The sequence below is a fragment of the Brachyhypopomus gauderio genome, chromosome 1, assembly GCF_052324685.1.
Source record: "Brachyhypopomus gauderio isolate BG-103 chromosome 1, BGAUD_0.2, whole genome shotgun sequence".
NCBI lineage: Eukaryota > Metazoa > Chordata > Actinopteri > Gymnotiformes > Hypopomidae > Brachyhypopomus > Brachyhypopomus gauderio.
In genome coordinates, this window is record NC_135211.1 from 32625372 (window position 1) to 32637798 (window position 12427).

Here is a 12427-nt window from a genome sequence, read left to right on the forward strand (position 1 = left end):
AAATAATAGAATACAAGTCTAGTACGGTTACATATGATTACATATATCATACTGTACTATAACATTTTAGTATGTTGTATTCCTCTTTAGTCTTGTAAGATTCATTGATCAAAACTGCCACCCTAGTTTCAACTTACCTTGTGTTTTCTATATGTTCTCTATATGGTTCTGGTTCAGAGGGACTAGGCAGGGGACGAGGTCTAGGAGGAGAGCAGAGGTCGGTACACGGGGAAGGCAGTAAGACGGAGAGACCGCTCGGTCCGTGGCATGGCACCAATACTTCACAAGAAGAGTGAGGGGGAAGATTAAATAGTTGCGATGGGGAGCCGCGATGAGCGGCAGGTGAACCGCATCTACACGGAGATCATGTGCGGTTCCTCACACTTTCATTTCAGCGCTTGAACCATTTTCGCCATATACTCTTCTTTCTCGTCTCCTTCCCTTCGCCGGGGCAGGATGAGATTTCTGTTGTATTGGCGGAGCTTTTCTCTTGGTTCTGTTGGACGCTGCTCTCCTGGCTCCTGAAGAGCACATTGTTCTTTAAACTCTTCCACCATCGTACCAGCGTGCACTTCTCTTTTTTTGCAGGCGCTGTAACCACCATTTGCTCCATCTTCAGGCGGTATGAAGCCTTCTCTCTCGTCAGCTCTTCTAGCTCTCTCTTCCTTTCCTCCCTCATCCTGTTCCTTTCTTGCTCTGTTTCCAACTTCATCTTCTCCACCTCTTTCTGACATTCCGTCAGTCTCTTTCTCTCCGTCTCCAACTCTCGCTGCCTCACCATCTCCCTTTCTTCGAGCTCCCTCTTCATCATTTCATTCTCCTTCATCTTTTCCACATGTTTGTCCACCTTTTGCCTGAGGTTTTCTATCTCCCTCAGTCTCGCATTTTCAGTTATTTGGTGGAAGCGGATCTCCTGCCTGAGCCTGATCTTATCCAGATCTTCCCCCAGTGTGTAGTCAGCCATCCTCATCTCCTTTAAACACTCCTCCATTTGCTTCCAGTCCTCTTCAATCTCCCTCTTTTCGTCCTGCAGGGTTTTGCACTCCTCCTCCAGTTCCTTCTGTCTGGTCATCATTTCTTCACCCTCTCTTGTCCACTTCCTTTCTATCTCCTCATATTCACTGACCAACTGTCTGTTTTTTAATTTCTCCCTCTCGATTTGATCTGTGGCTTTCTTTATCGGGGACAATAAATCCTTAATCGTGTTGCACATCACGTCCTCTACACTTAGCATGTCACCCTTTCTTTGTTCCTGTCCACTTCTCAGATTTACACTTGCCATCTCATTCTTTATAATGCACTCCATCTTCTTTCTTATTCCACTGTCGACTCTCCACTACTGTATTAATATGTTCAGCTGTGATTTCTCCTCTCTCAACAAATATCACACTGGTGTCGACTGCCTTGAGTATGGCCTTATATACGTTCGGTTATGTTGTGTTATGTCGTTACTATAGAAACGGAATTCTACTAATTAACAACGTCATGTTTTGTGACGTCATTTAGAATATTCAATTCACAACATCAAAGTAAAAAAAAAAACATACCGCGGTTATTAGGGGTGTCGCGAGACGGAACTCCGCGAGATTTTTTGAGGGGTAAAATACGGTAGTTTCCCGGCCAAAACGGGAGACTTGACAGGTGTGGATTTGGGATTAAAAGAAGCAGCTTCTTTTTCTTCCTCAAAACAGAAAATCAGGCCAGCACTATTGACCACAGTTGAATTTAAAAACAAGGGTAAAATCAAACTAATAAGTTTAAAGAATTTATTTCCAGATGTATGTCCAGAAGTGGTGGACGCGAGACTGGGAGAGTCTCTAGACCAGGGGTCTCCAACCTTTTTGGAACTGGGAGCTACTTCTTGGATACCAGTTATTGCGGAGGGCTACCAGATGTTGAGCGGGGGGGTGGGGGGTGGCGAACGAAAGTTGCGTGTGCGAGTGTCAATTGCTAAGCGGGAAGACCGCTAGCAACCGCGGACAATCTATAATAGTAGCAAAAACATAAACGATGCAGCGCTTTGGTGCATTGCACTATAGTGAGCTATTTTTAAAACAAGCCCGCGGGCGACTCATGACGTGGGTGACCCCTGGTTTATTCAATATTAACGGCAGCCTAACTTTTTGTTTGGCAGCTAATTGAGCAATAGAACACGAGAGGGAGTGTGTTATCGTGAATATATGTACATGCCGTTACTTGACAACGCGTCCGCGGAGTCATACAGAGAATGAGAATACCGTGCTGTTATCACACATATCTGCAGGGCACTTCTCAATCGAGAAGCCTCTCGCTGCAGCCTGCAGGAAGGCGAAGTTGGACATCCAACCCCGCCCACATCCAACTCCACCCTCTTCTCAAGTCCGAAGCCACGCCCATGTTACGTTCGAAACTCAGACTGTTTTTGCTCCCAGTAAACAGAACTTCCAGAACTTCCAGATTTTAATTAGTTTAACAGATGCCAAGAAAAACACTCACATGTTATTGACCAAAATGTATGTTTTTCTTTATTATCCCACATGAATAATTTAAGTCTTAGTACAATCGTTTTAGATTTTTCTTGAATAGTTTAATTGTCAGTTCTGAATATGTACAGGACATACAAATGATTTAAATTACATTACTCTCTTACCCAAAGGTACAGCAATAAAATAAATATTAATGCAGCAGCAGTGGTTGTAAAGTTCCTTTACAACTTTACTAAAACAAGGCACAGGGAAAGGCACATGATAAGACACTGAGCCGTCGTCAGTGTCCCTGGGGTGCGTGGTGGCAACATCATAATGTGCTTAGCCATTAGTCAGAATAGTATTCATCGTGCCACTCTTGGTCTCTACAACACTGCCATATCACTAGAGTTGCTCAGGTGTGTCGCCATTTGCAAAAGTGGGCTGGGCTGCTTGAGTACACTAAACACCAACATTACTATTACACACAGTGCTTAATTTGTAAATCAAACGATGCCGGTATAACTAGCTTTATATATATAACTAGCTTTATAGGGGAGACACGGAAAGGCATCGCAAAAAAGGAGAGCTCTTATGTGATTTAGGAATGTGGATCTTGTGTTTAAAATGTCTTTTATAGAATTATTTGTTCAATTAATTGGTTCAACGCAGACAGATTTCTTCATAACTTATAATTAGTAGGCTTGAAATTTACCGGATCAAGGCAGACAGTTCCCGGAACGCACCCTTCAAAATGAAAGAGTTCCCGGATCCTGATCCGGCTCAAATTAAGCCCTGATTACACCCCTTCTCCATTACCAAAATTACCAACATACCCCTTCTCTATCACCAACATTATCAGTAAACAGTAAACATTACCATTTTAATTGTGTACTTATAGTAGCAGAGTTGCCAATTCTCACGCATTGAGTGTGAGACACACGCTTTTGACCGTCTTCACACGCTCTCACGCCACATATCCGATTTCTCACGCCGAAAAAAATCTAGTTTATTTACCTCAGATCCACATATATGATTCAATGAGTTACTAGTTTGCTCTGACGCCAACCACCGGCGATCGATCGATCGCGATATAATACTTAATTTGTGTCCATTTTACATCCCCCCGTCAACATTTTACGTTCGCCACCCAATAAATAAAAATAATGAATAACATACGTGGAACGATACACAAAGTAAACGAGGTATGTGTAAATTAAGCGCAACGAACACTCTCTTGAACACTTGTGAGTTATTATGCATATTTTCAAGTGCCACAGTTCTTCTCGAATGGAGAAGTAGTGGGTTGGCGCACGACAGCGCATTAGAGGGTGGAGTTGGATGTGGGCGGGGTTGGATGTCCAACTCCGCCTTCCTGCAGGCTGCAGCGAGACTTGTCTCAATCAGTCGGATTGTGAACTAACTGTTGTATAATTGGCGAATAATCATTTAGTGTTAGAAGGGGAGGGACAACTGTGAATTTTGATTGGACATAAATTTAAGTAGATTTCTCGATGGGACCAATTAGGTTTACAAATTTATATGTAATTCATTGGCCCTTTGGCGAGCTACTCGGAAAGGGGTGGCGAGCTACTGGTAGCTCGCGAGCGACGTGTTGGAGACCCCTGCTCTAGACCCTTAGACTGCTCCATCTTTATGGCAATGTGGACAGGGAGATATAATGAATGTGGCATTAGTATGGACGAGGCTTTTCCAGTTCCTGACTACTTGTATTAATAAGTGACACAGCTGCTGTATGTTTTCGTAGTCCGGCCCGGATTTTCTGGGACAAGCTGGTTTTTTTTTCTGATCTCCGCTGCATACCGTCAGCCCGCATCAGCTGGCCCAGTCCGCGGCCCGGTCCAACTCGTTCATGTGTTTACAGGCCCAGTCCGCGGCCGCGCTGAGCAGGTTAGTGTGATTGGAGCGGGGGAGGTAATAACACCGTTAAACAGCAGCGTGACTACGGGCCGCAGTGCACGGCAGTGGCTCCTCCACGGGCCGAGTTAAACCACCGGCGGCCCACTAACCCATCGGCCCACCGGGGAAATCCCCGGTAGTTATGTATGCCAGTCCGCCCCTGCTACTGTACTACTATACTAGTGTTCTTATTATAGCTACTATACTACAATACTACTCCGTTTTGATAAAGCGGAGTCCACTAACTATAATATTTGCTAGCTAGTTAAGGAAAATTGTTAGCTACGTTAAATTAGACAGCTACTTAACAATCCTATGTGGATGCGGCAAACGTCAAACATTTCCGAAATTAGTAAAACATCCTAAATTTGTGAAATTGTGTTGGATTACGCGCGTGCATAGTCCTGTCACTACCAGACTGAACTACACTGAACGCTCTGTCCCTCTCCTGTCCACAGTGTTAACCCGCCTGTGTGGCTTGTGAGATGATCAAATTTACCGCATTTGGCCAGTGGTGGGTGCTAATTTCCCACCCTGATAATGAAGCGAGCAGACATTTTACAAGCGAACAAAAACAGCTCGGTTTTCTTGATTTTGCGTGCTCAGTGTGTCCTACTGGCTCGATTGAAACTTATCTTTGCACTCTTGTATTAAAGACAGTAATCTCACTCCATAGTGTGTGTGTGTGTGTGTATGTGTGCCTACACAGTTCTGCACACACAGACTTGAAGCCCCTTATCTAATGACATATTTGGAGTTCTCATATGCAGTTTTGCCATATTTAAATATTTAAATATATTATTTAATACCATTTTAAAATACCAGTTATTAAATATAGTTATTAAATACCAGTCATTGAAATAAGCAATATTGGTCCATGTAGTGAAACGCTTATTGACCTTTGCGATTAGACTTTATTAAAAGGTGGAGGTACAATGGTAGTTTTTTTGTATATTATGTATGTTGTCACAGTAACACATTATATCAAAATCAAACTGAGAAACAGACTGACATTCATCCAACTGAGCTGGATGTAGAAAACAAGCCAACTGTCCCCCAGACTCTAAAATGGTACAGTAGGTATTTGAAGTACTGTAAGCAGGAGAGTGTTGGCAGACACAGGTGAAGAGGTGTTTAATGCTGGCTGTGTGATAACACTCATCCTGCAGAAGTGTTGGGCTGGCTTAGAAGATGCTGAAAAACTGCACACCTTCTCCTGCCTCAAACACGGCGTTCGCACAGTATTTGGGAGGAACGAACACATGCCAGTCCTCGTTGTTAACAGTATTGTTGAAGAAACTAAAGAAAGATTGAACATTTGTTTAGCTCTCAGCAAGTCAGGTTTTCTTGTCAAGAGAAGTTAGCATGGTTACAGATAAACATGTATTATCCAGAATTGTGCAAGTTCACAGCAACGTTTAACAAACACTAGCATAAAAATAACCGTGCTATCCCTCATTCTTACCTGGCAGTTATAAAGCCCAGATTTGGATCGTTGTAAACAGCCGAGACTGGAAAGCAGCCAAACTTAGTAAATGTGAGAAGGTACTGAGCTACAGAAAGAAAAAACACACTGCTTAGTAAGACTTACAGCACGGGCACCAATATGTCCAGGCATTTTGTAGGTGAAACTTGGGCACATGAATGAGTGTAGGTGACCAACCTACGAGGCACCTCTACACTTCACTCTCCAGTTTGACTCAATGTGTGGGCGTGGCCATGGCCTTGGGTACCTTGTTCTTCTGGTATATCCCCAATCCAGGTGTTCGCTTGGAGTCCGTTATGCAAACTGCCCAGAACCTCATGGCTCAGCAGGTAGGCATTGTAGGGAATGTTCAGCGGGTGGAAGGGCTTCAGTGGCGTCTTTGTACATGTCCTTTCTACAGGGTGGATCTCGTACATCACACCCTGGTGAGCGACACAGGGCATGAGAGTTAGCAGGGTGTGAAACTAGAGAATTTTATTGCATTTTTAAATTCTGTAAGCAGTTCTATAAAGATTGTATGTGCGTTTTGGTTCCTCAGTTTGGTTTCACATTAAGACTGCCCAACAACTGTGTTGTACCTCTTTATAAAGTAGCAGAAACTCTACAAAGAAATTTGTATTGTCGTATTGACCAGTTGCTGTAACTTGAATGCGCTGGTTCACAGCATCATAGTTGTAGTTTGCCAATGCTCGCATGGAGTGCTGTTGAGTCGTCTGAGAGAGAGAGAGAGAGAGAGAGAGAGAGAGAGAGACAGAGACAGAGACAGAGAGACAGATGCTGTGTAATAACCCATACACACATTTAGTGTTTCTATTTGTTTATCAAAAGTGGGGACAGATACAAAGCCAAAATTTGCCATCACTTGTAATTATGATGTCTCCATTCTTACTACATGGCAAACTAGCCAATCAGGCATGTTCTTGTTGTCTCTGTGTTCACATCTAGGCCTATCAGAAATGCTCTACATTGTCATGGCATCAGAAGAAGCATGCATAGCAGCCAAATAAATCGTACAGCACTTCAAATTAACCAAAGGTGAAAAAGAAGAGGAAGATGGGCAAGAATAAATGGGAAGAAAGACTCCACATGTCAACCTTGCATCAGTTGGAATTTTGCCAGAACAGGTCAACACAATTCAGGCTCAGCATTGCAAATGGTGACAGTGACAAGTGTAAGGGGAGCTAAAGTGAAAGAGGTTTGACACTCACCACAGCAACTGTTCCCTGCAGACGCAGAGGAGTCACTGAAAAACAACAACCCAGACACGATGTCAGTCATCATGTCCACTGCAATATATGCACTTTCCTTTTTACACCAATTCTCAGATTATTGTAATTAATTTAATATTTTTCAAATTAATCTTGCAATGTAAGGCAATAAAAAAATGACGAATTATATAATTACAAATGACAATAGTTTTCTACTTCTGACCTCGTTTTACCTGGTTCTTTCCTGGTCATTGTATGTCATTATGTGTGTGTTCGTTTACTAGCCTCTGTTGTATGTTGCCATTGTAATTTCAAAGTCTTTGTTGTGTTCGTTTTAGCCTATGTATTTGTCTTGTACTACGAATCCTTTCATATTGGTAAACTGACCTTGGACTGTTACAACAATTCTGGTTTTGCCTCCAATTAATCTTGCTCTTCTCAGCACTTATGCTTCCCTCGTAATTAATCAATGTTAAAAATAACTCTAAATTAACTTTGTATATTCAAATAAACATGCCCTCCCTTAAACACACAGACAGTAATTTACTCCATCACTTACTGCATGGACGTGGTTTCTGGGCCACGGAGTGTACTGCGAGAAATCCCAGTAAAGTGACCCACACTAGCAAAGTCATTTCTTCAGTCTCTGGTATCTCTCCGTCGTCTCTGATGTTATTAGTGATGTTCCATACCGGTTTATATAGCCACTTACTGACGTGATCAATCTCACGCATGTGCACTAGCGGTTCCAACAACAAAGGGATGGAATAAACTGAGATAAGGTTCGTTCATGTGTTCGACCACAATGATGTCACTTTTCTATCATATTTTACTTTTGAGATTTACTGAAAATGGGTTCTGTGTAAGAGTCAGTGGTGTTTACTAACCTGTTACATTCAATCAGTCACCTGGTTGGATTTTAAAAATCCACCTGTATAGAAGCTTATGTATTCATATCTATGGGCATTAAAATAAGTTACCTGATACCAATTAATTTACATTTGTTTTTACTTGACAAACAATGCTGCTTTCATTAGGGGAGTATTGTATGTTTGAATATCTGGCAGTACAACTGAACAGGAATTGTCCAGTTCTATTGATTGGTATCTATTCTCCTCCCAGATTACACACATACTTTCTTGAAGATTTTGCAGAAACACTTTCTATTATTTTAAATGATTTTGATTGTTTTAATTACTGGGGTTTTAATATTCACATGGATATATTCTTAAATACAGTCACTTCTGAATTCATGAGGATGCTTAACTGTTGATCTCATACAACATGTATCAGGTCCATCTCATAAGCACTGTCACGTTCTCACATGGTGTATTTTTCAGTATGTTATCATCTGTTAGAACACTCAGTGAAAAGCGTACAATAACCAAGCGTTATCTCAGTGCTGGCAGTGCCGTGGCCTTCACAGACATGATACAGTCCCTCCCTCCCCCACCAGAAACTGGGAATGAGTTACTTGAAACATTCACACACTGAGTCAGACATTTTATGAATCTCGTGGCACCAAAGGAAACTAAAATTATTTCTGGCTGAATTAAGATGCCCTGGCGCCCTTCCACCGTCTAGTATATCCCACTTTCTGTATCTTCCCTGAATTTGTTTCAGGTGAAACATTTAATGAGTTTGAACATTTTTAGGTACAAGATAATCAGTATAAGGCAGAACATAGCCACGTGCAGTACTTAACTGTCAACCCTAATATCAGTTAATCAACCCAGATGTAATATGTCTTGTTACAGTATGTTGCATTAGGTATTTTTTCCTCCTCACATCAAAAACTAACTTGTGGGGTCCCCAACGAATCAATTCTTGGGCCTATACTGTTCAATCTCTATTTGCTTCCATTACCCCATATCATTAAAAAATATTAGTTATCCTCGATAAGTAGATGACACTCAACTTTACATTTCTTTAGAACCTAAAGCTCTCAAAATCAATTAGCTCACTGTTTGAGAGCTTAGGTGAAATACAGACATGGATGTATAACTATTTTTTGCAGCTAAGAGAACACATAGGTTCTTGTTCTTGATAGTGAGTCACAAAGAAATGATGTTCAGACATATTTTAATCAAATTAATCTGAAGGTCGAACAATGTGTTAAGAACTTGGGTATCACTTTTGATAATAAATTTTGATAAATCACACATCAGGGCGGCATGGTGGTGTGGTGGTTAGCACTGTCGCCTCGTAGCAAGGCGGTCTGGGTTTGATTCTCGGTCTGGGCTGCTCTGTGTGGAGTTTGCATGTTCTCCCTGTGCCTGCGTGGGTTTCCTCTGGGTACTCCGGTTTCCTCCCACAGTCCAAAGACATGTGTGTTAGGTTGATTGATCACTCTAAATTGCCCGTAGGTGTGCGTGCGTGTGTGTTGGCCATGCGGTGGACTGGCGACCTGCCCATGGTGTACCCTGCCTTCGCCCGGAGATGCTGGGATTGGCTCCAGCCCCCCCATGACCCCGACTAGCGGGATTAAGCGGTTCAGATAATGGATGGATGAAGGGGAAATCACACATCATGACTACACACAGGACAACTTATTTTCACCTTTGAAATATCACTATGGTCTGACACAGGTGAGATGGTGATGGTCATTGCTGATTTCTCTGCGCTCCCAAAGAGCACTATTTTGTGCAACTTGCTGCTGCTTCTTGTCCGTGTATGAATGGTCGTAAAAGCTTGTACTTGTGCTAATTGTAACGTGAAGTTTGGTATATTGAAATGTGCTATATAAATCATAGCTTCATTCATTTCACATCTCTGGTGAGTTCAGAACGCTGCTGCTGGTCGTGACCCACAGGAGAAAGAGATATCATATTACATCTGCACTCCACTCACTTCACTGGTTACCTGTCAGTTTTAGAATAGATTTTAAGGTGCAGGTGATGTTTTAAAAATATTTCACCTATGTCTTCATGGCCTTGCCTCTCTTGGTCTTGTGATCGGAGGGTCTTGGGTTCGATACCCAGACCTGAGGCCATGACTGAGGTGCCCCTGAGCAAGGCCCTTAACCCTCAATTGCTCACTTGTATAAAAATGAGATAAAATGTAAGTCGCTCTGGATAAGGGCGTTTGCCAAATGCCATAAATGTAAATATAAGATATTACCCTCTGCTGCAATAAAGAACAGAGCCATCTCATCTATTGGGCCTTTGCAAAACAGACGGATGGCTGTAATCAAAACAAAAGGTGCTTCCACAAAAGGAGTGAACAGGGTTATTTTTCCAACCCCGTTATTCTAGGCTTTCTTTTTTCATTAATTTCCAGAAGTGTTCTTTGTCATCATTACTAGAATGTTGGACAAAATGTGCAAATAAAATAAAGACTTGTGAGCTTTGATTTCAGGCTGCAAGACTCAAAGGGGTATGAAATTCTGTATCTACGTGTGTTTGTGTGTGTGTGTGTGTGTGTGTTTGTACACATGTCTACACAGTTCTGCATATGCAGACTTGTGTACTTGGAGCCCCTTATCCAAGGATATCCATTTTTGTTATCATATCCATTTTTGTTATGTTTAAATATTTCTCCTTGGGATAAAATACCAGTCATGGAAACAAACAGTGTTGGTCCATGTAAGGAAACACAGAATGGTTTTTGTAATTAGACCTTATTAAAGGTGGAGGGAAGAAGCATCTTTATTTAATTTGTTGTTGATTTTGCATGTTGTCTTGTCCTGGTAACAGTTTATATGAAAATCAGACTGAGAAACAGACCCACATTCATCCTGAACAATAAGAAGAAAATGAGTCAACTGTCCCGCAGATCCTTCCCCTAAACATTTACTCAGAAGTGATGGACATGGTTTTCCATCTTAATGATTGGATACACTGATCAACCTGGGTGAGTGAATCTGTACATTATGCTGATGGAGTACTAGCTGTAACTAAAAGGATACCTGTTACTCCAAATTCTGACTATACCTTCCAAATATCAGTCCAAACAATCTTTTTCAAATCCTCCCGTCTAATGTTGATGAGGCTGTGTGAATTGTAACCTGTTGCCTGTTCTTAGCTGACAGGAGTGGCACCTGCTGTGGTTGTCCTCTACTGGTTGTGGTTGTCCTCTACTGTAGCTTGAAGGTTTGACACATTGTGCTCCAGATATGCTCCTCTGCATAACTCAGCTGTAATGAGTGGTTATCTGAGTCACTGTTGACTCTCTTGGCCCATCTTCCTCTGACCACTGGAACCAGTGAGGTATTTTCACTCAGAGAACTGCTGCTCCCTGGATATTTTCACTTTTTGTGCCATTCACTGTAAACCTTGTGTGTGAACCTTCTAGTAGATCAGAGGTTTCTGAAACACTCAGATCAACCTGTCTATCCCCATTGTAAAATTTTGTTGTAGATGTTACACTGAATCTAAAGTGGCATGCTATCGTGATGGTATGTCCGTCGGAACATGAAGGAAAATGAACAGGTTGCCATTGCCATCTTTATTAGAAGCCACATGTCCACAACAAGTAATTCAGGGTGGTATCAGTAGTCCAACTCAACAGTTAGTTCAGATGACGCACAAGGTAAGCGTTCCAATGGTCTATGCACCATAAATACAAGGCATTTGTCTGATGTAAATGTGCCATATTTTGTCAATTGTGATTTTTACAACACAATCGAAATTTGTCCTCCGCTTTTAACCCATCTGTGCAGTTAGAACACACACACACACTAGTGATTACTAGGGGGCTGTGGATCACACGTGCCCAGAGCGGTGGGCAGCCCTAGCCCGGCGCCCGGGGAGCAGTTGGGGTTAGGTGCCTTGCTCAAGGGCACCTCAGTCATAGCCTCAGGTCTGGGAATCGAACCCACAACCCTCCAGTCACAAGACCAGTTCCCTACCACCAGGCCATGACTGCCCTATGCCCATGACTGATGGCAAAAGGATAGTGAATATTTGATGATGGAAATGACAAAGGATGTCAAAGCATGGTTTTCTCTAGTGATGGGACATCTGAAGCTACGCTTCGAAGCGTGTACCGAGTAAAAAGGGGCGTGTCCGATGAAGCCCCGCTTCGGAGCTTGTGTTAGATTGAGCAAAATCACGTGATCAGCAACAAACAAGGCCTCGCATTACATCTGCCACGTCATTGCTTCATTTTGCGTATCGATTTTCAAAATAAAAGCGCTATGAACCCTGTTGCTTCGTGTTGTAGAAGGTGGTTAAATTTAAAATCTGGAACGTTCTAAATTCTTTTTGTTTGATCAGGATGTACATCAGATTCACACATCAAAAACAGACTAAAAACCATTGGAAGAGGCAAACCTTATTTGTGATGTTAAAAACATTTTACATTTGGCAGACGCCCTTATCCAGAGCGACTTACATTTTATCTCATTTTTATATAAGTGAACAATTGAG

The 12427-nt window shown here is 42.1% G+C and overlaps 1 protein-coding gene across 1 annotated transcript; it reads right to left on the reverse strand.

The window, feature by feature from the left end:
- Positions 1 to 5244: 5244 nt before the first annotated feature.
- LOC143517727 (ependymin-2-like) lies at positions 5245 to 10660 on the reverse strand. The gene is made up of 6 exons (XM_077010500.1): positions 7618 to 10660; positions 7059 to 7093; positions 6429 to 6563; positions 6098 to 6272; positions 5830 to 5917; positions 5245 to 5663 (listed from the first exon to the last, which is right to left on the reverse strand). Exons 1-6 carry the CDS (start codon positions 7790 to 7792, stop codon positions 5549 to 5551), a joined length of 723 nt encoding a protein of 240 aa, XP_076866615.1. The 5' UTR covers positions 7793 to 10660; the 3' UTR covers positions 5245 to 5548.
- Positions 10661 to 12427: the final 1767 nt, after the last annotated feature.

Excerpts from the sequence above, each read along its gene's own strand:
- LOC143517727 (XM_077010500.1), bottom strand. The coding sequence starts at position 7,792 with ATGCGTGAGATTGATCACGTCAGTAAGTGGCTATATAAACCGGTATGG. Across the intron at positions 6,564-7,058 it reads TGCAGGGAACAGTTGCTGTG|ACGACTCAACAGCACTCCAT; the intron begins GTGAGTGTCAAA and ends TCTCTCTCTCAG. Across the intron at positions 5,664-5,829 it reads CTGGGCTTTATAACTGCCAG|TTTCTTCAACAATACTGTTA; the intron begins GTAAGAATGAGG and ends ATCTTTCTTTAG.